Source organism: Vombatus ursinus, unplaced genomic scaffold, assembly GCF_900497805.2.
Source record: "Vombatus ursinus unplaced genomic scaffold, bare-nosed wombat genome assembly UNPS02014818.1, whole genome shotgun sequence".
Classification (NCBI taxonomy): Eukaryota; Metazoa; Chordata; class Mammalia; order Diprotodontia; family Vombatidae; genus Vombatus; species Vombatus ursinus.
The window spans coordinates 10,758,012-10,778,025 of record NW_020954596.1 but is presented as its reverse complement, the minus strand read 5'-3'; the positions used below and the strand labels follow the sequence as shown (position 1 = coordinate 10,778,025).

General features: G+C 42.2%; 1 protein-coding gene across 1 annotated transcript in view; it reads left to right on the top strand.

Moving 5' to 3' along the window:
* LRPAP1 (LDL receptor related protein associated protein 1) overlaps window positions 1-20,014 on the top strand; it is a 49,186-nt gene that overhangs the window by 15,583 nt on the left and 13,589 nt on the right. The window contains exons 3-5 of the mRNA XM_027836617.1: window positions 10,534-10,658; window positions 12,733-12,853; window positions 17,398-17,556. Coding sequence (XP_027692418.1) covers window positions 10,534-10,658; window positions 12,733-12,853; window positions 17,398-17,556 — 405 coding nt within the window. The remainder of the gene's footprint in view (window positions 1-10,533; window positions 10,659-12,732; window positions 12,854-17,397; window positions 17,557-20,014) is intronic.

Genomic DNA, 20,014 nt, shown 5'->3' with positions numbered 1-20,014 from the left:
GAGAGGATCCCTATGTGGAACAGGAGACTGAAACAGATAACCTTAGACATCCATTCCAAAACTAAGCTTCTGTAATTCTGTCTTCACTTTCTTCATTGTGGTTAAAGAGGTAAGCAATTGTCTCAGAGCTCAGCGATTTATGTGGGCCACATAGCAAATCCACACGTTCCACCCCTTCTTGGCCACACTGTGCTGCCTATACTGGCCTCCAGGTAGGAAGCTTAGCTTCACAAACCACAAGTCAAGCAATGGACTATTAGCACCTACTGGTCGCTTTTCTCAGAAGTGTTCGGGGTTTTGTTCGACTCTTCGCTTCCTGGCCAACAGAAACCGGGCACACTTTAAGCCAGAAGCAACCTCAGATTACGTCATCAGAGAATGTTAGCGCTGATACATCTGTGTGTCTCTGAAAGCGCCATCATAGTTCTGAGAGCAGCATTGTTGAGTCCCAGATAGAGCATTTCTTATTTAGAAGTGGGATAGGGGGGCACAAAGGAGGAAGCCCTGCAGGGGAGAGAGACTTCACATATCAAGGGGCTTTCTGGTAGGAAGAAAAAAGTAAACTCTGGCAAGAGGACTCTGAACTTAGACTCAAGTTCAGAGTCCCGGTTCTAAGAATGGCCACTTTGGCCTCTCTGGGCCTCAGTTTCCTATTTATAAAATCTGATATTAGTACTTGCTCTACTTGTCCTATAGGGAATTTGTGAGAAAAGCACTATAAAACCTATTGTTATAAAATCAGATAGTTGTAGACAGGGACATTGGAGGTCAAATGCATTAAATGTAAGTACTTAATAAGTATTTGAATATTTGAATTTGAGTTTATAAAAAAGTTATGGTTTTTTAGATTTGGAAGAGAACTTAGAAATCATCACAAAAACAAGAGTTTCTTGTGACTTCCCTTAGAGCCAGTGTTCTTGGTGTCATGGATCTCTTTGGCAGTCCGGAAAAGCCCATGGACCCCAAAGGCTGTTAGGTGGTGAAATGGATAGAGCACTGGGCCTGGAGTCAGGAAGACCAAAATTCAGGTTCAGGCCCCAGACACTTACTAGTTGTGTGATCCTGGGCAAGTAACCCAACCTCTGCCTTAGTTTCTTCATTTGTAAAATGGGTATAAAAATAGTACCTACTTCCCAGGGTTGTCATGGGGACCAAGTAAGATAGTCATAAAAATACTTAGCATAATATCTGGCATGTAGGTACTTAATAAATGCTTGTTTCCTTCCTTCTCAGAATGATGCTTTTAAGTGCTTAAAATAAAATACTGGATCATAAAGGAAATTAAGTATATTGATATAAAGGTGTAATTTTTGTTCCCATCTAAGTTAATTGATTCCATGAGATTTATTGATGGAAGTCACCTCTGCCTAGAGCTAGTAATATGACTTCTGCTGAGCAAATCTAGTGATAAGGAGCTCATTACCTGCAGAGGTCTCCCATTTTTTTTATACCTCTCATTGTAAGGCAGTTCTGAAGGGGCTGAGCTAGGTCAGTGGTTCTTGAACATTTTTTGCTTTCAGTAAGTACAGCACCCTCATTGTGAGGGATCGTGGCACTGAGCATTTACACTGATCGTGCTTTGGGAGGGTGGGAGATTCATAAAGGCAGTTTCCCTTCAAATACGGCAGCCATTTTTGTTGAGCCTTTTGCGAATTGACGTGTTTTGAAGTTAGTGCACATATGTAATAGGCAGGTTTTGTTTATTTTGTGAATATTATACTTAGTGTGCTCTATATTCTAGGTGGAATTTATATTAAATGTTACTGGGGCAATATAGGGAGTCCCTGATTTTCTGGACTGGAGCCCTTTCCATGAAGCTAGTTGTGCAGTCTGGCCCCTTGCTTAGGGCATGTGTTGTACTTTGTGAGATGACACCTCCAGCATCTCCTCAGTGGCCTCTGTGACTCATGACAGAGAGGACTGGCTTTTTGAGCTCATGGGAAACACTCTTGTAGAGGAACCTCTTGCCTTCTAGACTGTAAAGGGAGCAGAGCCAAAAGAAAGACTGCACCTCTCCCCTTTAGGGGCACATCCACCTACAGCTTTCCTTTGGACTCAGTTTCTTTACTCGTAAAATGGGAATAATGCCTGTAGTGCCTGCCTCAGGAATGTTGTGAAGAACCAGTGAAATAATGTGTGCAAAGCACTTTATAAAACCTTAAAATTTATTCATGTGAATCAGAGAGTGTTAGGCCGTCCATCCCTCCCATCTCATACTGTACATTCGGTTTTTTTTAACATGAGTACAGGGCTTTACGTTTATCATTATAAAATTTGATTGTTATATGCAGCTATAATGAATATCCATTCAAAGCTGTGAAGATCTTGTGGGATCCTAATCCATCATTTAGCTCGTTGGTTGTGTTATATGAACAGTCAATAAGTGTGTTATCTATGATTTCAAGTTGTCAAGATATTGAACAGAACAGGGCCAAGGAGAGCCTTGTGGCATACCACCGGAGACCCCCTTCCAGATTAATGCCAAGTACTCATCAGGACTTTGGGGGTGTAGATGCACAGCCAGTTATGAATCCATTTAACTGTAGCAATGATTACTGACGTTTATAATAATGCTTTATGGTTTGTAAACCAGTTTCCTTTCAATAGCCTGTGAGGAAGGTAGTACAAGTTTAATCTTCATCTTGTAGATAAGAAAACTGATGTTCAAAGGTAAAATGCTTGTCCATGTTTAAAGAGCTCCAAAATAGCAGAATTAGGATTCCTACCAAGGTCCACTACCTCCAAGTCCATTATGTTTTCCACTAACCTGGCTCCCCTCTACTGCCATCCAGCTTACATGTCTCATACACAGGGATACAACGAAAAGATATTAAGTGCCTTTGGAAAACCCTTTTGTCTATAGCAAAGGTTCCTAATGTGGGACTGGAACTTTTTTTTAATATTTTTAAAAATATTATTCTGAGCATAATATTTTCATAGGCTTCACCAGACTGTCAGAAGAAGAGGAGGAGGAGGAGTTGTCTGTGACATAAAAAAAGATTAGGAACCCCTGGTATATGGCATACCTTTCCATTGCCACAAGATCCTCCTACCAAATTTTGATAAAACCCTTGAGATCACATTTGCCTATTATATTAAAATCTGAAGTTCATTTTATGTAATACCTAGGTCCTATATCTTGCCATGTGGCTAGAAAGTATTATTTCTGACACTCTTCAAAGTCCTTTTATGCTGCGAATTACTGGACACGTACCTGTTGTTTTCTACATTATGCTTAGTCTTTTCTGGGCATTTTTCTCCTTAGCCCTCCATTTCCAATTTAAACTTATCTTGATCAAATCTCTAGCCCCCCTTTTTCTTCCTAATCTTCATGAAGTATCCTCTCTCCCTAGTTAAGAGCTGATCGTTGGAGTTAAGCCATTTTCAACGAAAATAACAGCTAATTCTTTGACATTGTTTACATATCCAACTTTTTTTCTGCCCTTTTTCTTCCAAAAAGTCCTTAACCTTCATTTAGAAGATTAAAAATACCATCATCAAATGGTCTTAGGTTAATTTCCCAAGTATATACATTAAAAATGGCATTTTCTTCAAATAGACAACAAGTTTGTTCTGTGTTCATCTCCTTCATTAATGGTATCATGGTACTTTACAGGGTTCTATACACTGGCCTACTAAGAAATTTTGTGGCTTCTCAAAGGAGTTTATTTTGATACAGTTCAGCAAATTCGATTCGGCAAACATCTGTTAAGAGTCTGCTGTGTACCAAGCTCTGTAAGGCTAACAATCTGGTGGAGCATAACAGATAGATAAGCAAAATACACAGTAATACATAATAAGTACGTTAGAGATGTACAAAGCAGGTACTGGGTTAGGGCCAAGACCAGATGAAAACTTTCCAGACCACCTGTGCCTCCCCAAGGAAACTTCATTCATTCTTCACATTTGTCATAGCACACTGTCTTGCCCTCTTCTTTGCCTCCTTAATCCTTCATCTAGATCATAAGTATTTGTGTACGTGTCTTCTCATTCCCTGCTTCTGTAAGAGTGTTCCAGTGACAGTCCAGTTTGGTTGGAACTTAGAATATATATATATATATAATGGAGTCATGTAAGGTGGTGGTTGTGAACACTGCTCCTTGGATGCCTCTCCTGTCAGATCTATTCTAGAGGATACAAGGTAGATCCTTCCAACACTCCATTTTTAGCCACAGATGCTCTCCAGCCTAGCTAATGGCCCTGGTAATGGCTACCTAATGGCTCTGAAGCTATATTTGCCTACTGGTATTAAAATCTCAAATTCACTTTGATTAAATGCCTAATTATGTGTATTGTCTATCACATTCCCTGTTGTCTGTAGTTTTGAAATAGATTCAGTTTTATCGAACTCATTTTCCACTATGCTTAACGACTCAATAAAGGAGGCCCACAAAACAGCCAAGTAGAAGCAACAACAGGGCAACTGACAGATTAAATGAACAAAACTGAAAACAGTTCACTTTAATTATAACCAAAGCAGGAAGTTCCCAGTGGACACATCGAAAGATCAGGAAATAGCTGGTCAGCTTCTCCTTTACCCATTAGGAAATCTGCACATCCTGGAGAAGCATTGCCCAGAGGGAGAGTGAGCTTGGCCAGGGGCTTAGCCACTACTCACACCTTGCGGTCAGTGAGGACTTCAGGTCCAAGCTTTCTCTGGGGTCAGTCTAGAGAGGGAACAAGAGATAAGGAGGATATTGCGAGTGATTCAAGGCAGTGTCATATTATGGACATTATTGGTGTTGGAAGCCCTGGCATTGAATCCTAGGTTTGCCACTTACTGGCTCTGGTGATGTGGCACTGACCATGCCTCAGCTTCTACATCCATAGAAAGGCTATGAAAAGGAGGAGCAAGGACCAGGCCATCTCTGAGCTCCGCCACAGTTTTGAATCCTTTGATGCTGTAGTATCAAAAGTCTCCCACAGCCCAAATGTATTAGATAATATTGTAACCTGAGACGCACCTTGCAAGAGGATACTTTAGAGGAAAAAGAACACCTTATTTGACACTCAGTTGGTTGGAAGATATCATTCAAACCTTTTCTGATTTACTGAAGCAAAAGAAAGCGAAAACAATAAGTGTTTATTGCTTTCTGATGCACTGTAGTAGAAAGAGCGCTAGGTATGAAGTCAAAAGGGACCTGGATCCCAAATATACTTTAACTCTTAGAACTGGTATGAATATCACAGTTGAGCCTCAACTTTCTCTTCTCTAAAATGGGAATAACAATACCTATAGGGCCCAGTGTATTTTTGGTATCCCTAGTAAAGTGCCTGGCATATAGTTGGTACTTAATAGATGCTTGCTGGCACACTGATTCTTGGAATCTTTGTTATAAAGTATTAGCAACAAATAAATAAGCTCTATGGATGGTGACATCCTCCAGATGTTTGTAGCAGATATTGTCCAAAACAGAACTCATCTTTCCCCCAAAGCTTCTGGTCTTCCCAGCTTTCCTCTTTCTATTGAGTATCTCCCAGATACTCAGGCTGGCAACCGAAGTACAATCCTCAACTTCTCCCACATCCCACGTCTCCAGCCTCTCGCCAAATCGTGTCATCTCTGCCTTCACGGTGTCTCTCCTATGATATCCCCAATCCCCTCTCACCTGTTACCTAGGCTGTTGCAGTAACCTGTCTGATCCAGCTGTCTTCGGTTTTCAACCCATGCCAGTGTGTCCTCCACTCAGCTGCCAAAGTAATTTTCCTAAAATGCAGGCCTGACAATGTCAGGCTCCCTCCTCAGTAAGTTTCAGGGGCTCCCTGTGACTTTCAGGATCAGGTGTGAAGTCCTCCACTTGGCACTTACTGACATTCATATCCTGGCTCTTTCCAGGCTCCACTGACTGCCTTGCTGTGCTCTTCTTTCCTCCCCATCTCAGCACCTTCACCCTGGCCATCTGCCATGCCTCACCTTTCACTCCCTGGGCTTCCTTTAAGACTAGCTCTTATCTTAGCTTCTGTAGCATGTTGGGAAAGGAACCCAAGGCAGAAAGACTCAGACAGAGATTCTGAGCAGCAGGAACAAAAAATACATCAATCCATAGGCATCCCTCTGCCTCCATTCTGGAGCTTTTCTGTGTTACTTATAAGGACAGGAGCCAAAGCAGATGAAGGTAAGTGGGAATACACCTGGTTAGAGCTGAAGCGAGGGAGCTGATAGAAGGATACTTTAATAGATTAAGGGAGACAGAAACTAAAGATGCTGGTGAGGGGATGATTAATCATAGGAACATATATTTAGAGCTAGAAGGAACCTTGGAGTTCTTAATCCAATCCCCAGGTTTTATAGAAGAGGAACGAGGCAATGAGAAGTTTAGGGACTTGATCAGTGTTGCAAGTAAATTCCAGAGCCAAGATCTGAACCCAGGCCCTGTGACTGAAAAGCAAGTGCTTTTTCCAGTACAGCATATTGCCTCTCAAGTCTGAGAGGATGTAGGAGTGAACAGAATTGAGGTACGAAGGACTCCTCTTCTGACTCAAGAAAGAAGGAAGAAAAAGAAAAGGGATGCACGTAAAATATTTTCTTATGATCAGAGTCCTCACCCAAGGAATTCCATCCCATTTTTGGACAGTCTAGATTGCTAGGGAGTTTTTCCTTATACTAAGCTGAAATCCATCTCCCTTACAGGGAGATTACCCCTTGGCTCTGCTCCTGTCCTCCAGGGCCAAAGAGAACAAATGTAAACTTTTTTTCCTTGTGACAGCCCTTGAATTATTTGAAAGTGACCAGCTCCTGTTGTCCTTCCAACGTGGAGAAAAGGAAAGTCTTACTTGCTGATTTCAGTCTGCCCAGTTAAGTAAAAGGCAAAGTCATCTGCCTAGAATGTGTATGAAGGAGGGTAGAATCAAGGTCTCCAGAAGAGTGGTCACTTATAATAGCAGTTACTCAGCATGTGTTCCAGGGAATCAACAAGCAATAAATAAAAGGATTGCCAAATGCTACTGAAGTGAGGTAGCAAGAATTTTTCATAATCCAGGTCAACTCTACTCGTGACTTTGTTCTTCTGTGTTATATGGCTCAAGTAGGTGTGGAGAAAATTAAATTACTGAAGCCATTCAGGGCTGGAGAATGAATGGACAAGTTTAAAGGGAAGTGTGGAAACCATAGTTATTGGTCAGGGTAACATTGAAGTGTTTGGGAAGTCAGAAGACTATGAATTAACAAGGCCAAGATCACATGGTTTATATCAATAAGCTGGTATCAAGGTGATTGGAGGAGAAGTTTATTACGAGAGAAGAAACCTGCCGTCTTTATAAAGGGAGTAGTAGCAGCACTATAGTATGGAAAACTAGTCACCAGCTTTCTGCTTTAACTTTTAATCTTAAGAAATTAAGATATTTGAGGCCATTTTACAAGACCAAGACAACCTACATACCACTTCCTTTTCGACCTTCCACTGACATTTGCTCCTTTTCTCTTCCCACTTTTTGCTTCCTTTAAGCTCCTGTGATCACAAGCACCTGCTGTTCTTTCCATAGTACAGCCTTCCCCCAAACTTCTCTACCCCTGCTTTCCCTCAGGGGCCAGTCAAGTCAATTCAATTTGACTCAGGACATTTATTGGGCGCCTGCCTACTGAAGAGCACTTGTGGCTAGCCATATAATGCACTTGTTGTGGACAAATTTCCATTTATTCTTAGGCATGTCCTTGCTCATGCCCTCTACCTTGATTGGATTTTTTAAATACTGCTTAGTTTGATGCAGAAATAAAAGTAGGTTTAATGAATTTGTGAAACTTCTTCTTTTATACAGAAGTATGTCTTACTCACACGCAGTCCAGTACCCACCCCAGCCATCATCTCTGCAAGGGTACGAGTCAGGGTCCTAAATGTTCACCATAGGATGTCAGTCCGCCTGCCCTCCCACATGGCTGGTAGCTGAAGCACGTGGATTCCTCTTTAATCAACAGCAGAATGTCAGCTCCTTGGGCACTCCTCAGCTAATTCAACCATTAATTGATTACAATCCAGCCCTTGTCAAAAGCTCACTGGGGATCCTGAGATTTGGGAAGTAGCCTAATGGACACATTAGCTGTGCATTCCTCTATGTTCTCTATTAAATTGGATCATCTGAATGATGTTCAGTGTTCTCAAGGCGTTAAGCTTTGAGGTGGTGCCCTCAGCTTTTAGAGAGAGGTTCAATATTTTAAAATGCCCATCTGACAAATGTTTCTATGTCTTTTGCAAAACCAGCTGAAGATAACATTCATTATGTTAACCAACATCTCCTTGTATTCATTTCAATTGAACTGGCCTTTATTATGTACCTGCTACTCATGTGGTGCTTTCATGTTAGACCTATGAAGCCCCTGTCCTCAAGAACTCTACCATCTTCTAGGAGAGTTGAGGCAGAGCGAGGCTGTGAGCCTCGCTCACAGTGACCAGTGACATGACCAGTGCCTGAGAGGTTCCAAGCAGAGAAGGATGGCAGGTTGGGGAGGGAGGAGTCACTTCTAGCTGGGAGAATTGGAAACATAGGCACTGCCCCCAAGCTGGGCCTTGAAAGAAGAGATGGATTGAAGTAGGCAGGGATGTGGCCCACGTAAAGGTCTATGTAATGCATTTCTCCTAGAGTTCAGCATGTCCTATGAAAGCTTATCCACCTGAATGGGTAGGAGCTTCCTTTTGTGAGGCGCATGAGAATTGACTAACCAGACATGCTTCCCAGAGCCTTCAGGAAGGTCAGCTGCAGTCAGTTCCCATCTGCAGTAATCAGCTCTCCTAGGTGCCAAGTGAAACTGTTTATCTCATCTTTTATTTTTTTAATCTTTATAATTTCATATGTATATAAATCCATTTTGGAAAGCAAGCAAGGTAGAAATCAGGTATCATTTCCTGCCCACACTTCAATGCTGCTTCCTCTGTGAATTCTTTATCTTCTATATCTCCTCCAGAACCTAACACAGTGCTCGGAATACAGGAGGCACTTAACAAACATTTATTGGTTGACTCAGCAAGTCTTCTTGTGCGGAAAAAGGATTAGACTTAGCCTGTGTGAGTCGAAAGAGATCTGGGAGTAATGACAGAATCCGTCAGCAAGAGGGCATTAAGGTCCTATTGGGTGCTCAGAACTGAGGATACAAAGGGAAGTGAGGCCTGCCGTCAAGAGACTTAGAAAGAGGGGAGTACGTACAGAATTGTTTTGGATCCAGACTTGATATGTCAGTGTAAGGAGTCCCAGGTTAGGATGTTTCCCCTGTCAGTTCAGAACATGCTGATGCATTCTCAGAGTTCAGACTGCCTGGGGTCACACGGCCTTATGTGAGCCTCAGCATCCTGCCTTCAGAAGCTGCTCTCTTATCCTCCATGACTCTTCACCCTGGCTCTCAGTACAGAGTAGCTATGAAAGAAATCCCCTGGTTTGATGGGGGCAGGACCCGCGTGACTGGGGAGTATGGACCGGCCAGGTCCGGTCCGGGGGGTGGGAGATAATGCTCCCTCTGAGCCTGAAGGGAGGCCAGGGCTGAGATAGGGGAAGAGCCTCATTGCAGACAGGAGGGCAGCCTGTACAGAAACACCAGGGCCAGAGACAGAGTGGTACGTACAGGGAAGAGCAGAGTCCATTTTGATTGGGACAGAGTGTAGGAAGGGAAATATCTGTAGAGTCTGGCGCTAGAGGAGCCCCAAGGATGTGGTATACTGGACTGAGCAAACCTCTTGACCTCTCTGGGACTCAGTTTCTTTAGCTGTGGAAACAACCACCTTGTTAGACAGCAGGTGGTTCAGTGGACAGAGTGCTGGGCCTAGAGTCAGGAAAACCTGAGTCTGACTCTAGTCTCAGACTCTTATTAGCTGGGTGACCCTGGCAAAGTCATTGAACCTCTCTCAGACTCAAATTTCATCATCTGTAAAACAAAGGTAATAGCACCTACCTCCCACAGTTGTGAGGATCAAATCCCACAAGGGAATAGATGTACAACATCTTGCAATCTTTAAAGCCCCATATAAATGTTAGCTAGTGGTATTAATATCGCCTGTCTCTAGAGCCAGTGACCCCTATTTTATAGATGAGGAAACCGAGGCTCACAGAGCCAAAGTGAGTTGGTCAGGGATACACGGCTAGTATGTAGCAGAGGCGACACCTGGATCCTGCCCCGACTCCAGATCTAGTGTTGTCCGTATGGCACAGCTCTCTCTGTGAGATAGAGGAGATTTTCTGTCCACCCGTAGTTATATTGTGCCCATGGCTAAACGAGTGATGGGGCATCAGTCTTTCAGGGTTTTGTTTGTATTTACCTCAGACATGCCATTGTCTGGCCCTGAGCAAGTCACTGTCCCTCTCAGAGCCTCAGTTTCCCTCTCTGTAAGTTGGGATGATGATTGCTCCACTCCTCACATCTCAATGTTTTTAGAAGCAAAATGCTTTGTAAACCATAGCAATGGGAACTGCTGATATGGTCACTGTTTGCCAAGACACAGGACTGCTAGGAATGAATTGAGCTAGTTTTAAATCTCTTTAAGATTCAAAAGAAAAATGCATGTGGATATAAAGTGTTATTTAATTAATAAAAACTGTCTTCTTTCTCTTTAGTCATTTTGGCCAAGTATGGACTAGATGGGAAGAAGGATGCTCAGCTGGTAAATACCAATTATATCAGTGATGGCACAGAAAATGACGTGCTGGATGACCCAAGACTAGAAAAATTGTGGAATAAGGTAAAGTTTAGTTTTGTTTGATTAAGCGTGTGAATTTGTGCTGTTATATAATCACCAGGCATTTGTGAAGTGCCTGCTGTGTGTCATTGAACCTCCTTGGCCTCAGTTTCTTCATCTGTAAAATGAGGTGGTTAGGCCAGATGGGCCGCGAGGCAATAGCATGTGAGGCAGAGAGAGGGGTCCTGTTAGTTGTACCTCCATGAAAGCTCTTGCCTCTGTCCCTTCTCCTCTGGGCTGCCGCAGTGGTGGCCTCCTTCATCTCCCTTCTGGGAGGCTCTCCCCTCTTCAATCTGTCCTCGCCACACAGAGGCTGGAGGGAACTCTTCATCCCTGGAGGCTTGGCTCAGGGGCCATGCCTTCCACAAAGCAGGCCTAGGTGATCGTGTGTGTGTGTGCGCATTATTTACATTTAGTAGAATGTGAGCTCCTTAGAGGGCTGAAATTGTTTTTGTCTTTGTATCCAACTAGTGCTGATTCTGCGCAGTTTATGAGTACTTGGATGCTCATTGAAGGGATGAGGAATAGTGAAACCAAGCACCAGGTTTGGGCTGAAGGGACCTGAGGTCGAGTCCTGGCTCCACTCATTGCTAGCTGTATGACCCAGAGTGAGTCATGGACCATTTTGAGCCTTATTCTCCTCTTGCTCAAAATGAGCAGGGTGGGACACAGTCATTGCTAAGGGCCTCTCCAACTCTGAGTACTGTGATGGACATCAGATTAAGGAAGGTGATTCATTGTGTGGGAAAAACCCATAGTTTACAATAGATTTACATGACTTTGTTTCTCCCTTGTTGTCCCACAGTAATATTGAGGAGCCCATCCTCTATCTAAAAGCATATTTTTAAAAAATACAGAAAACTCAATGTTTCTTAAATGAGAATGGTGAGTGGGTTATTTATTTATTTGCTGGTCAGTATTCTGCTCCATCTCTGCCTGGGGAGAGTGTGGCAGAGAGCATTTTACCTTTCCTGGTTAGGGAGAGAGCTGGGTCTGTCTTACATGTCTCATTTTGACTCTAGACTCCTCCAGGTTAATCGTGTGTAGAGGTGCTTTCGTATTATCACACAACCGTAAGAATACAGTTATGACAGGGGGCCTGTCTCACATCCTTTGTCATTGGAATGACTAGTATAAACTTTCTGTTTGGGGGTATACATCATTTTTATGATTTATGACATAATTCCCAACATTTTCATAAAGGTCAAGAGTTTTGTTTCCAGGAAGCAAGCCTCGAGGTCAGCCAGGGTGTGTGTAGTTTGGATGCTGATGCAGTGAAGTCTCTGAGTTGAAGAATTAGGAGTACTGCTGCCTGTGGGAGGTCATCTAGGCAACATCTTGTTTTACAGATGAGGAAACTGAGTTCCAGAAAGGTCAAGTAACTTTCCCAGGGTCACATGGCTTAGTAATTAGCAGAGACAGGATTTGAACCCATATCACATCCTGTGCTTGCAAATACAGTGTCTTTTCCACTTTCCACACTAAATCTTTGACATATGATCCAATGGGTGCAGACTGTGAATTCAGGAAGCTTACTGTATACAATTTCCACCTTTCCTTTTACTTTTTAAACAAGCTCAGAAATAGTTAACTTTTTGAAGAGAAGTGTTTGATAAAGATAGCAAATACAGCAAGAAGATGCTCAGGGAGTAAAGTAAAGCATGGTTACATAAAATGAAAAGGCTTTTGCATGAACAAAATCAATGCCCCTAGAAGGAAGAACAGTGGATTAATGGAAAATCTTCACAGTAAATATATCTAATAAAGGTCTGATATGGAAGATAAAGATACCCAGGGAACTGACTAAGAAACATCGCCAATAAATTAGTGATCAAAAGATAGAAATAGACAGTTTTCAAAAGAAGAAATACAAACTACTAGCCATATGAAAGAATACTTTAAATCACTAACAATAAGTTATGTAAATTAAAATTAGATGATCTTTATTGTTCCTTCTGTCTGTAAATCCTAGGACTAGATACTTCTGAGAAAAGCACTATATAAATGTGAACTGTCATTATTGATGTGAACAGAATTTAACCTTGTAACTTGAGTTTCTCTTTTTTTTTCTTGTTAGGCTAAAACCTCTGGGAAATTTTCCAGTGAAGAGCTAGATAAACTGTGGCGAGAATTTAAGCATCATAAAGAAAAAGTCCATGAATATAATGTCCTTTTAGAGACTGTGAGCAGAACAGAAGGTACTCCCAATAATGTTGAAATATTCATAAACAAAAAACATCTTTGTTTTCCAAACAGTGTTCTACTAAATTCCTAAGCAATACTGTAAATCTGACATCTCGATTCCTGAGCTTTTACTGGCTATAGACACACAGTATGGTATGAATAATTTTGTGGGGTTTCCACCATGGACATATTTTGATGGGTAGTTTTTATGTGGTTTTTTTTTTAAATTATTATATGTATTTGAGTCCAGGATATCATAAATTTCAATAAATGTTTAGTCAAGTACATATAGTATATGGGGAACTATTCAAGGAACTAGAAGAGAGCCACATTTTTGTGGCTCTTTGTCCTCAGTCATTCATTCATTCATAGGCCAGTCAGTCAACAAGCATTTTTTAAAGTGCTTTCTACCTGCCAGGCCTTGTGGTAAAGGCTGAGGATACGAAGTCAGGCAAAAACTGGCCCTGCCCTCAGGCAGCTCCCAATTTATTGGGGGACACAAACCTGAGCATAGCTGGGGACAGAGCAAGGACACATAGAGTCGATGAAAGCTCCAGCAGCGGGGCCTGGGTGACTTACAGATTGGTGGTGCCCTCAGCAGGACTGGGAAAGTGCAGGAGGTGGGGAGGGCTAGAGGGAAAGGGCATGTGTTTGTTAAGTTGGAAATGCTTCCAGGACCTCCACTCTGAGATGTCCACAAGGCAGTGTTGGTGCAGGCCTGGCACTCGGCAGAGAAGCTTGGGCTGGTTGTATAGATCTAGGAATCATCTACCGAGAGGGGACAACTAAGTCCCCGATACATGCTTTGCTAGGTACCTGCTTTGCTAGTTGCTACAGAGGTACTCGGACAACAACAAAAAAATTATCTCTGCCCTCCAGGAACTTACAGTCTACATGGGAATATATTTATACATATAAATAATCCAGTTAAATTCAACAAGCCTTTACCTAGTTCTCGTCATATCCATGGCATTGTGATAGGACAGAATAGTTGAAAGAAGTGACTTCTAACAACTAGGGGGATCAGGAGGTGGCACCCAAGTTGAGCTGTGAGTTAAGGTAAAGACCATATGAGGTATGAGGTGAGGAGAGAATGCAGACCAGGGACAGAGGGGCGCCATGGAAGGCTGAGGTTGAGGAAACAGCAAGTAGACCAGTTTGCTTGAAATGTAGAGGGCATGAAGAGGAGAAAGGTAAAATAAGTCTGGAAAGGTCATCTAACACCATACTATGGGGAACTTCAGTGCTCAACTCAAGTTTGCAGTCAATTAAGGGAGTTTATGGCCTGATGAGATTTTGACCTATAAAAATTTAACTAATACATGACAAGTCTGTTAGGTACAAAACAAAATGGTCCATGTGCATGAGGCATGTGGAGCTTGGGGAAGGATCAGGAAGACTTCTTGGAGATGGGAGTATTTAAATGATGGATTGGAATTCAGCAGGTGAAGAAGAAGGAGGACATTGTGGATATTGGGAAAAGAAGGAGGCTTGGTTGGCATACAGAGAGTATGTGGGAAGAATTAGTATAAGATAAGTTTGGAAAGGTAAGGTGGTGCCATCTTGTCAAGGGTCCTGGCAATAGGGAAGATGTTGGCGAAGAGGATATGAACTGAGTTTTGCAGCAGGGAGATCAGTCTAGTACCCACATGAAAGATGGAGAAGAAGGTGAGAGAATGGAGAGAAGACTGCCATACTGGCACAGTGACTCTCTGCCTGTGCAAATCATTTTACTTTTTTAAGGCTCAGGTTCCACCTTCCTTCTGTGGATTCACCTGACTTCCTCTCCTCCTCCTCCATACCACAGCACTGCTTTATGTACCTCTCTGCCTCTCAATCCTTCTGGCCTCGAGGATAAAATAACCATCTTGCTTGCCAAGGCTAGCCCTTTCTGTGGTGACCCTTAATCCCGTTCCTCTGGGGCCTGGCTCCTTTGGACATTCCATCAGTCATCCTCATCTTCCGTCTTCTTCCTTGCTCCTTTCTCTCTGCTTAGAAACACACTCATATCGTCCCTTTCCTTAAAAAAAAAAGTTCATTCAACCACAGCCACCATTCATCATATACTCCTTAAGCAGCTACTGTGTGTACACAGGGATGGGGGGACAAAATGTTTAGGTAAGACAAAATCTGCAGACTCTTTAATGGCTCCCTCCTGCCAACTGAATAGAATCAAAGCTCTTTGCCTGGCATTCGGGGCAGTAAGCAAATTTACAGTCTGTTATGAGCTCCCATGTACTCTCTGCACCTCATCCATGCTGCCCCTCTCTGATGGCTTGCTCATGCTTTTCCCTGTGCCTGGCATCTCCTTTCTCTTGAGCTGTTGGATTTCTGCCCAGCCCTCGAAGTCTTGTTCTAATCAAATGGAGCTTAGAGCCAGTCTCTCTTCCTCTTAACTTCTGAACCTCTAGGAAAGGTGCTGCACCTGGTGCTTTTACTTGCTCAGCGTTTGGTCTCCCAGCTTGTAGGAATCTCTCCCCACAGCCACCAGACCGAGCCTCAGTTCTCATGGTCCTTGGCCTTTCTTTAACTTCTTTAACACATCACCCTGTTGACCAGCCCATCCTGCTGGGTATTCTCCCTTCCCTCAGTTTAATCCTCCCAAAATAACTGACGTCGTGTCACCAGGCTCGAAGTGTCTCAGGTCCCTTCCCCTCCCGACATCCAGTCCGTGGCCGTTCACATTGGTTGTTCTTCCATCCTCGCTTTCCCATCGCACAGAGGGTAATATGGTATAGCAGAAAGGGAAAGGGACTTGGAGTCAAGAAACCTGGATTTGAATGCTGCCTCTGACACTTAAAAGTGTCACCCTGGGCAAGTCACATAATGTCTCTGTGCCTCAGTTTCCTCATCTGTCAAATTAAGATGATAACATTGCACAAGGTTGTTTTAAGAATTAGATGAGATGATGTATGTAAAGTGCTTTGCAAACTTTGAAGTGTTTTATAAATACTTTATTTTTTATAAATACTTTAAATTCCCTTCTCTCCATTCACAAGGCCACTTCTTCCGTCTAGGTCCTCATTACCTCAGGCCTGGAATATTGTAATAGCCCCCCAGCTAGTCTTCCTGCCTGTAGCATCTCAGCCTCTCTAATCCTCTCCTCACCTAGTTGCCCAATTCATCCTCTTAATGTACAGTCTGACCATGACAACTCTTTCATCCAAAAGCCTTTAGCGTTTCCCTATTGGCTGTGGGATGGCCTCCGCACCCTGGATTTAACCTAGCTTCACTTCACTCTGCTTCCTTTCTTACACTGGACATTGCAGCCAAAGGCTTGTCTCCTAAGAGTTCCTTCTGCCAACTCCTGCACTCCCTAAGGCATCCGGTGCACTCCTTTCCTTCCTTGGAGGCCCTCCACAGGTGTGATCTCCTCCATGAAATCTTTCACCCTCCCACCTCATGCACAGAAATGCAGCTTCTTTCTCAGATTGTTTTATGTTTCTTTGTCTCCTTTGCCTATGTCACATTCTACTTTATGTTGTAATTTTTTTGTGCACATGCCGTAATTCCCCTCATAGATTGTAAAATCCTTGAGGACAGAGATTGTTGTCACTTCCAGCTTGTATTGTGCTGAATACAATGCCTTACACATAGTAAGTGTTTAGTGTTTGTTGAACTGAATGAAGCAGTATAACTAGTAATGGAATCCAGGTCTTATGACTCCTAGTCTACTTTTCTTTCCTCTACATATCAGATTAGATATTTTCTTTGACATTTTAGAGTTAGTAATCTTAACAGGTCGTGTCTCTCCTTCACAAAAGTGGAAAATCGCCGACTTTTTCAGATATTTTGACTAACATGATTTTATATGTTACCAGACTATTATTGGACGCATGACCTATCCAAAGTGACAGATCTGTGTTTTTTCATTCTCACAAACTGCCAGAGGGAGCAGCTTGTAGACACTGGCAAACTGACAGAAGGTTAGCTCGATGAGCAAGGATGAAGCAGGAATTTGGGGGCAGCCTTAAAATAAAAGTTAACCATCAAGTTGTACAAAGTTAGCAGACATTTGCTATGAAAGTGCAGTTTTCCCGCTGTTAGTTTATTTTAAGGTGGCTATCTTCCATAAGCCATTAGATGGAGAGCATGAAACAAAACGAGATTATTGTTAAAGATTTCTGCAGACTGTTGAAGGAGAAATAAAACCATCTTTCTTGCATGAAGGATATTAATTTCAGCCATTAAGGAAAGGATAGCTACAGAATAAGTGTGAAGTCCCATTATATGTGGGCAATGGGACAGTGGAATAGGAAATCAGTTTTAAACTCTCTGTAAAGTGAATGGAGGTCTGAGAGAAGAATCTGTTTTATTTTTGTTTTGTTTTCTGGTGTGGCATCGCAGGTAAAGCATTGAGCTCAAGACCCGAAGACCCGAGTTTGATTCCTGCCTCTGACCCTAAGGGCTGTTAGAGGCTCAACACCCATCTGAGCTTTGGCTCCTTCCTGTCACGTGGGGAGGAGGGTCCTCCAACTGTTTCCTTCACAAAGCCCTTGTGAGGAAGGGGTTTTGTAAACTGGCCAAGTCACTTGTTCTTTTACTGTTTTTTCAACAGAGAGCCACAAAAATGTAATCAGCCCATTGGAGGGGGGCCACATCAAAGAGGATGTCCTCCACAACAAACACACGGAACTGAGAGACAAACTGCGCAGCATCAGCCAAGGGTTTGACCGCCTACGGAAAGTCAGTCATCAAGGCTATGACGCCAACAGTGGTGAGCTTCCATTGTTTACTTCAGCTCAGAAATCTACTGCGGTGATATATAAAAGTTTGGAGTCAGACGAGGTTAAAATGGTCAGTGTTGTTATTCGTGATTGTCATCATCTTCATCATCAACAACCAATACGCTATGTGATGCATTCTGTTTGCTGGGCACCAGGCTAGGGGCCACGGTTGAAGAGACTTAGAGCTGATGGCTAGTTCTCCAGCGTTGGAACAAATCCGCTCTTCTCCTCCTGGTATTAATGGCCTCCATCATCTGTCTAGTCTTGTCTCCCACCTCCCAAAATCTCTCTGTTCCAGCTGAACTAGCCTTGTGCCCTTGCTGCAGGAGTATTTTCTTCCTCCCCTCTTCCTATTCTTTGTTGGTCTCCCCATACACCCATGTAGAGTACCTTCTCTCCTCTTTCCCCCATTTTAAATATAACCTCGTAATCTTAGCCTTCTCAGAACTCCCGCATCACTTAGATTCATAATAAATTGTTTCGTAGTGCCCTTAGAGCTGTTTCTAGATATACCCTATGTCCCTCTGCCTAGATCTTAATCTCTTCCAGAGCAAGAATCATGCCTTTTATTATTTATATCTCAAGAGTGCCTGGTTCAGTAGTGGACTTATGGAAGGTGCCTGATGAATTTTGAATGATTAATTGTTGATGCAACAAGATTTTCTTTGTGGATCAAGAAAATCTTTGCTTTAGGTTGAATGCATTTTGTGTAGTGTAGTGGAAAGCACAACTTAGGAGACCTGAGGTTGAATTCTGCCTCTGACATTTACTAGCATTGTGATCTTCCCCAAGTCTTAATAGTATACCAAATAGGACTCTGCTAAAGATCCGATAAGAACATTATGTAAAATACCTGATAAAGCGCTAAGGAAATGAGCGGAGGATCTCTGATTTTATCACCGGGGTTATTCTCTCAACCAATGTGGATCCTAACCCTTCTTCACTTTAATATCACTCAGTCAGCCAGTAACAGTTTATTAAAATGCTGCATGCCAAGTGCTAGTGGTTCAGCTAAAGTTATGACATAGCACGTGCCATCATGAAGTAGCCAAGTCTTTCACAGGGGATCGTTGTTACGGTGCTGCTGTTACTATATACTTCCCTCAGTTACCAGTTGTTTGCCACTGTAAAAAAAAAAAAAAAAAAAAAGCTGCTCTAAACATCTTTATACATATAGGTCCTCTTCCCTTTTCTTTGATCTCTTTGGGGTACAGACCTAGAAGTGGTATTGCTGGGTCAAAAGGTAGGCACAGTTTTATAGACCTTTGGGCCTAGTTCCAAATTGCTCTCCAGAATGGTTGGATCATTCACAGCTGGTACATTAGAGGCCCTATTTTTGTCATATGGTGGCTTTTTGCCCCAAAAGCTTGGATCTTTGGGTTTATCAAATGCTAGATTACTATGGTCATTTGCTACTGCGTATTATGTTCCTAATATGTTCCACTGATCCACCACTCTATTTCTTAGCTAGTACCAGATTGTTTTGATGATTACCATTTTGTAATATAGCTTGAAATCTAGTACTGATAGGCTGTCTTTCTTCACATTTTGTTTTCATTGATTCCCTTGATATCCATGACCTTTTGTTCTCTCCAGTGAATTTTGTTATTTTTTCTAGCTCTGTAAAATAATTGTTTGATAGTTTTATTGGTATGGCACTGAATAAGTAAATTAATTTAGGTAGAATTGTCATTTGTATTATATTGGCTTGGCCTACCTAAAAGCAATGAATATTTCTCCAGTTGCTTAGATCTGTCTTTATTTGTGTAAAAAGTTATTTTGTAAATTGTGTTCATACATTCCCTGTATTTTATATTTTCTACAGTTATTTTGAATGGGATTTTTCTTTCTATCTTTTCCTGCCAAGTTTTGCTAGTAGTATATAGAAATGCTGGTGATTGATGTTGTTTATTTTGTAATCTGCAACTTTGCTAAAATTGTTAATTGCTTCAACTGGTTTTTTAGTTGATTCTCTGGGGTTTTCTAAGTATACCTTTGGGCAGCTACGTGGCACAGTGGATGCAGGGCTGGCCTGAAGTCAGGAAGACCCATCTTCCTGAGTTCAAAGATGGCCTGAGACACTTACTAGCTGTGTGACCCTGAGCAAGTCACTTAACCTATAAGTATAACTGTTTGTCTCAGTTTCCTTATCTATAAAACGAGCTGGAGAAGGAAATGGTGAACCACTCTAGTACTTTTGCCAAGGAAACTCCAAATAGGGTCATGAAGAGTCAGACATAACTGAGCAACACAACAAAAAGTATACTGTCATATCATCTGCGAAGAGGGATGGTTTTATTTCCTCATTGCCTATTCTTATTCCTATGAGAATATTTTATATCTTATTTTGTGATATGTATATCTCATGATATATACATATCATAGTAGTTTTTTGTTGCTATAGTTAGCATTTTTAATAAAATATTGAATAACAGTGTTGGTAATGGA